Here is a 7,216-nt window from a genome sequence, read left to right as displayed (position 1 = left end):
GTGGTAAATTTTAGAAATATTTTCGAAAATCTTTGAATGCAGTTCTCTTTCTTTTTAAAAATAAAGGAATGTTTTATTTGAGTAAAATTTTCTACCTACAGTATTATACTTTTCCTCTAGGTGGCATTACAAAATTCTACCCTGTATATCAGGCCTCCCCAACCCGTCTGGCTAGCGTAAGGAATGTAGGCCAATCCCTTTTGCCTCTGATTAAGTAGAGTACAGAGGAAATTCAATAACCAGATAACATCTAGACAAACCTAAAGAGGATTTAAGACACTATTTAAATCAAATATGTAATTGCTCAATAATGAATAATAAATAAATAAATAAATGTATTACCCAAAGAAATCTATACCTGTTTTCACCATCAATCCCTAATTTTTAAGTGACCCCTATGGTAACACCTAACAAGAATTTTGTTTTCAAAGGGGTCACTTCAAAACTAGGGATTGATGGTGAAAGCGGGCATTAGCCTCGCAACGGTCCCCTTTCTATTATAAAATTATTGGTCTAAATGTTTTTCAGATACATCTTGCCGAAATCTTAACACGTCAGATTATACATAATTTGTTAAAAAATACTACCTCCTACCTAAAATATTACATCGCCATAAGATGTCACAGTGTTCAATTTGATGTGCTGCTGAGGGTACAATTACCATGATGAGGTCGGAAATGGCGTGTCAACGCACCCAAACCCGGGAAGCGTGGCTTGATGATTTAGTACTTTAGTAGCATTTTAAGTAGTTTGTGTTCTACGTTCAGTACAGTTCATCAGACCATGCATTTTTGTTGCAAAGTGCATCTGTTTCTAAATATACATAATTCAAAGGTGATTGAATGACTGACTGACTGACTGACTGACTGACTGACTGACTGACTGACTGACTGACTGACTGACATAGTGATCTATCAACGCTCAGCCCAAACCACTGGACGGATCGGCCTGAACTTTGGCATGCAAGGATTTTACGAAACTCCACCCTTAAAGGGGTAAAACGGGATCCACGCGTACGAAGTCGCGGGCGACCGCTAGTCTATCATAAAAGATGCTGAGACATTGCAATCAAATGGAAAGTCATAATTAGTAACTCCATAACGAAAGATGCTTTTACCAAAATGAATTTATCAAAAGATAATAATAATTCTATGATAGCGCAACTACATTACGTATGTGCATTATGATGATTGTGTAGTATGTGTGGTTTGTATTCATCCGCGTGTAAATTCTTAGATTTAAATTGGAATTGGTCACTTTTTTACCTGTCCAATCATAGAAAAACGGTACCAAATTACACCAACAATTAAGAGTGTAATATGATTCTTAGTAAAATCATCAAATCTTAAACTCTTTACGCTTCTTCTAAAAATCAAGGCCTCAGTCAAACCTGAATATGATGTCAGTATTTACTTGGAATTTACCGATTTTTTTTACCAAGGAGAAAAACCAGTGTGATCAAATATAGTAAGATGTACTCGTATAAAGCTGTTTGTATCTCTCGGACGCATCATTTGATTCACAAACGTTCTAAACTTCACACCTTGCTAATCAATAACAGTATGCGTGCGCGAAAAATGTTTATCTTATTATTTGCTTGTCTTACAGTGACTCTGGCAAAAGTGGCAGATGGGAGGAAATATGTAGATTTAAAACAAGGACCAGTGTTGGGTTTTATAGATCAGGATGTTGAAGTGTTTGGGTTCTATGGGATACCGTATGCTACAGCACCTACGGGCAGAGACAGGTTTAAGGTATAGTAAGAAATATTTTTATTGTAATTTTTAAAAGAGAATAATACTAATTTTTTTTTACATCAACATTTCTACGCTCATCAGAATTTTCAGTTCGGAAATAACTATCAAATCGCACATACCTACGGTACAATAACGTCGCTTATGCAATTTTTGAAAAAATTGAACTGATATGACATTATATTTTTTTTTTGAAGTAATTGGTATGATATTTTTAGCTGCTTTAAAATCTTCAGCAAGCGCTTTCCATTAGATTGGAGACCTTACGTTACTACAGCCTTGGAAAGTGTTCTTACCTTTGTTTTACTTTGTTGTGTCAAATCCTGTAAACTAACCACAACTACTTTGTAACCTTTCCTTTGGGTTTGACTGGCAGTCAAGTTGTAGCATTGAACTAAACAGAAGCTATAGTAGGGAGACAGGGTTTGACTAAAACAAGAAGATTCTTGTACCAATGTAGAGCGACAAAATTTAAGCAAAACTACGTATCTATTCAATTGCAAAATAGCTTTTAATATAACTCTATAGATGCCACACTAATTAGCTCTTACCATTGGACCTCAGATAGTTTTTTTTTATCGTCAGTCTTTTTAATTTGTGATCTTTTATCAAAATGAATCGCAAAATATGTTGGTAAGCGCATAACTCAAAGACGCCAGGACCAATTTTACCATTTTTTTTTATAATGGCGTGAATATTATTATTATAATTACCGGGAAAACCATAAAAACAGCCCTTTTTTGCGAAGTGAAGCCGCAGGCGGAAAGCTCATTAGATATTAATTATGTTGAAAATTATAAATTACTTGTAAAAATCGTACTGCTTAAGTTGGAAGAGCAGTCGCCCGGCAAGCGGAAGGTCGTGGGTTCAATTCCCGCCTTACGCAGTTCGATTTTTTCAAGTTATTTATAATTTTCAAATTAGTTTGAGATACGACTCTTAACGCTAAAAATTAAATAGCATTAATATTATGTTGTTTGCTTACAGGCACCTCTACCACCACCAATTTGGAATAATACTTTCAAAGCGATAGATCAAGAGACAATATGTCCACAATACGGTCAAGAAGATTATAAAGACAAAAAAGTCAAAGAAGATTGCCTCATCGCAAACGTTTTCGTACCCAACACTGAAACAAAAAACCTACCAGTTATGGTTTTGGTACATGGTGGAGCGTTTCAATTAGGATATGGAAATTCTAGAACTCCTAAACAACTTGTCAGTAGTAAGAGAATTATTGCGGTGACATTTAATTATAGAGTTGGTCCACACGGATTCCTTTGTTTAGGCACAGAAGAGGCCCCAGGAAATGCTGGCATGAAAGACCAAGTAGCACTACTACGTTGGGTCAAAGAAAACATACGAGATTTTGGAGGAAACCCTGATGACGTCACGATTGTTGGATGCAGTTCAGGCGGAGCCTCAGTCGACCTGCTTTTGCTATCAAAAATGGCAAATGGTTTGTTCAATAAAGCAATTGCAATGAGTGGGGCAAATGTTGGCGTGTTTGGCGCTCAAGTTGATCCAATAGAAAACGCGAGAAATTACATGAAAAATTTCGCGAGAAATTATAAAGGAGACGACGTGGAGTCACTTGTGGAATTTTACGTAAACGTTCCCTTAGAACTGTTGAACTCAGTTGATCTATTGGGGACTAAAGACCTCGCTGTGGTATTCCAACCATGTGTGGAAGCTGACATAGGTATTGAAAGATTCTTACATGACACCCCAGTGAATATTATAAAAAATGGAGACTACGTAAGACGCCCCTTGCTTTATGGGTTCGCTAATATGGAAGGTCTATATCGTACAAGATATTTCGAATCTTGGACAGTTGGCATGAATGACAATTACTCAGAATACCTACCAGCTGATTTAGGATTTCGAACAGAAGAAGAAAAGCAAGAAGTGGCTGAAAGAATCAAACAGTTTTACTTCGGTGACAAACTAGTCGACAACAAAACTAGTTTAGAATATGTAGAGTACTTCACTGACGCTATGTTTGTTTATGCTATGCAAAGATCTGTAACTTTACAAGTGGGTGCTGGTAATAATGACATTTATCTATTTGTGTATTCTTTTGTTGATAAGGATTCAGAATACGTCCCATACACAGATATTCAAGGGGCAACGCATTGTATGGAAGCACATGCAGCCATGGATGAAGATGAGAGTGAAATTACACCGGAATATAAACTGATGAAACAGACAATGCGACAAGTCTGGTTGGACTTCATTACAACTGGGTAAGATAATTTAAATAAACTATTAGAGGTTAAGTAGGAAGTTTTCTTAAAATCATCATCACCAGATCACATCAGGGTAGTTTCTACTGAAGAAATGATCTAATAATACAAGTGTAAAAAAAAAGAACGGTAAATATTTTAGGCCAGCATAATCCCGAGCCAAAAAGGCGCCCGCTCTCTTTAGACCATATTTTTATACCTGTAAACCATATTTCAATTTCGTTTTAACTTCTTCTCAACACTGGCCTAATCTTTGTCCTGCAGTGGTAGAGATTAATTAGGACGTCTTAAAAGGTGCTTGTTGAAACCTAACTTTATGATTTTGACGTTTCTGACTTTTTGACTAAACAAAATAACTAAATAGGTAGATGACCTACACTAAACTGTTTCACCAAACTCATTGACCCCTGGCGCCATCATCGTTCAACTTTAAAGTTTCCAGCATGGCAAAAATCGGAACCAGCGATCCGGTATTGACAGTGGCGCCCCCCTATATGATATACTGTAAATAGATACTGTATGGTTAGTTTTTAAGTTATTATTAAGCCTACCTAGATTAAGTTATGCTATCGCATTAGGTTTTAAGTACCTGTAAAGATAGTGATAATGTGTGTGGAAATAAATAAATAAATAAAATGTCGCGGGTGGGACAGTTCAGTGTATTGGGTCTATACAAGCGCACTTATGCCATACGTAAAAATTGCCAAACAGTTATTTTTGTGTACATCTAAAAAATACAAGGAATTATCAATTACCTTCTATCTATTTTCAGAAACCCATCACCTCAAGGGTCATCTTTGCCTCCTTGGCCCCCCTCCGGCGCCAACAGAACTCCTTGCATGGACTTCGGAAGAACGATCCATTTGTCCGGACCTTTTGAAGAGAAAAGGACACGGTTTTGGGATAATATCTATAACCAGTACTATAGGCAACCTGTCACTCCGTATAAACTTTAAGAAATAATAAAATACTTATTAGATTATAATTTAAATATTTAAATAAGTACGTAAGTCTTGTTCTTTTTCCTAGCCCTTTTTCTCATTATTTGAAGTCGGTTCTCCTTGTTTTGAGGCGCCAGGACAGTCTGTCCAGGGTTGTCAAAAAGTTGTCTGGGCACGCTCTAAGTCCTTGGCCACTGTGGACCGCCAGGTAGCCAGTGGGAGTCCTCTACCTTTCTTATTATTTAAATAAGTACGTAAGTATTTTTATATAATTTGTATTTACTGAATTACTGAACTTACTGACACCGTTGACCCAACGGTATTAGTGTTGGATTGGCAAGTTCGAGAGTTGGTAGTTCGAACCCCGTCGCTCGGCTATTGTGGTGAATCCACTCCTTACACAAGCTTAATCGTATATTAGCCAAGCTGGAAGGGTTTTATTTGAATAGAGTAACTAGCTTTGCACCTTACTCTTTTAGGTTGAATTACACCGCCTTACTTTAACCGTAACTATAACCATAACCGGTGATTTTTGTATGAAGTTGACTCTTCTGCATGAGTTACATTTTTTTCAAACCGGTAACAATCACATCTCTAATTCACACAAGATGTTACACATCACATGCCTTTCATTCAGTTTTAAATTATCTTAGTGTGATCAATCATGCGCGTATCAACAAGATATTCGCGGTAAAGCATCTGAAGTAGGTACCTACTTTATTGTTTACGTTGATATCAGGTTACGTTGTTATATTAGTTATGTAATATTCAATGACACACGACAAAATACCTAGTCCATGTTAACAGTCACAGTAAGCGTCAAATAGTTCATGACATCCAAAGTGGCCAAAAAACTGACAACACAATTTTATTTTATTTTTATTGTAACAAAGACGTGTTGCGAAGTTTGTGGCTACTTTGGGTGTTACAAACTATTTGACGCTGACTGTACTTGTTGAATTACTATTTTTAAGTTCAAAATTAAAATTAGTTTCCCACACATAGTTTGTGTCAAACAAAACTCAAATAAATGTGTGGAATATTGATTAATGAATTTTGTACATAAATAATGTAGGTAGTAAATAATAGAGCCGTCTGTTACTGTCTACATTTAATTTTGCGCAGCACGACTGGTGGTGGTGGCGGCAAGATTGATGTCAACATTTATGAGCTTCAGAGATATAAGATGAGGTTCAAAACCAATGAAAAATATTTTCTCCATACTAGTTAAAGTAAAAAACAGTTTGTCAGAAGTGGGATTCGAACCCACGCCCACAGAAGTGGACTGCGACCTGAACGCAGCGCCTTAGACCGCTCGGCCATCCTGACATGCTGGAACATGGTGATAATTTAGTATCGCTTTATTGAAACTAATGGCACCTACTGCGATAAACTTTTATAAATAAACTAGCTGACCCGGCGAACTTTGTTCCGCCTTAATGGCAATAAATAAGCAGACTTTTTTTTATTTCGAACGGGATAAAAAGTATCCTATGTCCTTCTCCTGGCTCTAAACTACCTCCCTGACAATTTTCAGCTAAATCGGTTCAGCCGTTCTTGAGTTATAAGTGGAGTAACTAACACGACTTTCTTTTATATATATAGACTAGCTGACCCGGCGAACTTTGTTCCGCCTTAATGGCAATAAATAAGCAGACTTTTTTTTAATTTAGAACGGGATAAAAAGTATCCTATGTCCTTCTCCTGGCTCTAAACTACCTCCCTGACAATTTTCAGCTAAATCGGTTCAGCCGTTCTTGAGTTATAAGTGGTGTAACTAACACGACTTTCTTTTATATGTATATATAGATAGTATTTTTAAATAGAATGTATTTAATTGATGGACTGAATAAATTCCGAGACGCTTGAGATAAACAATTTATTTATCTACTATTATACAATCTATACTATCTATCTATACTAATCTATACTTCTATACTAATATTTTAAATGTGAAAGTAACTCTGTCTGTCTGTCTTGCTTTCACGCCTAAACCACTGAACCGATTTTTATGAAATTTGGCATAGAGATAGTTTGAGTCCCGGGATAGTTTACTTTGTATCCCGGTTTTTGAAACAGGGACAAAGTTTTTATATGACAGACAAAATTCCACGTGGGCGAAGCCGCGCGCGGAAAGCTAGTAATAAAATTAATAATAATAAATACGTGACAATCTAAAAGTACTTCTGCTAATTTAACACAGTATTTCTGTTAATATTGTAACTTTTCTTGTATTTGCAGTGAACATTATTGTAGTTAGATAAAATTAAATAAG

At 36.3% G+C, this 7,216-nt stretch overlaps 1 protein-coding gene and 1 non-coding gene across 2 annotated transcripts; one reads left to right on the top strand and one right to left on the bottom strand.

The window, feature by feature from the left end:
* The first annotated feature begins 1,493 nt into the window (after nucleotides 1–1,493).
* On the top strand, nucleotides 1,494–5,005 carry LOC135083421 (carboxylic ester hydrolase-like). Its single transcript, XM_063978160.1, has 3 exons — nucleotides 1,494–1,754; nucleotides 2,742–4,000; nucleotides 4,773–5,005. Exons 1-3 carry the CDS (start codon nucleotides 1,563–1,565, stop codon nucleotides 4,954–4,956), a joined length of 1,635 nt encoding a protein of 544 aa, XP_063834230.1. The 5' UTR covers nucleotides 1,494–1,562; the 3' UTR covers nucleotides 4,957–5,005.
* Nucleotides 5,006–6,186: 1,181 nt separating this feature from the next.
* Nucleotides 6,187–6,270, bottom strand: Trnal-cag (transfer RNA leucine (anticodon CAG)). The gene has a single exon. It is a non-coding gene; the product is annotated as a tRNA-Leu (tRNA).
* Nucleotides 6,271–7,216: the final 946 nt, after the last annotated feature.

This window comes from Ostrinia nubilalis, chromosome 23 (genome assembly GCF_963855985.1).
Source record: "Ostrinia nubilalis chromosome 23, ilOstNubi1.1, whole genome shotgun sequence".
NCBI classification, from domain to species: Eukaryota; Metazoa; Arthropoda; class Insecta; order Lepidoptera; family Crambidae; genus Ostrinia; species Ostrinia nubilalis.
Note: the sequence above shows the minus strand (reverse complement) of the source record. Positions and strands in the feature narration are given on the sequence as shown.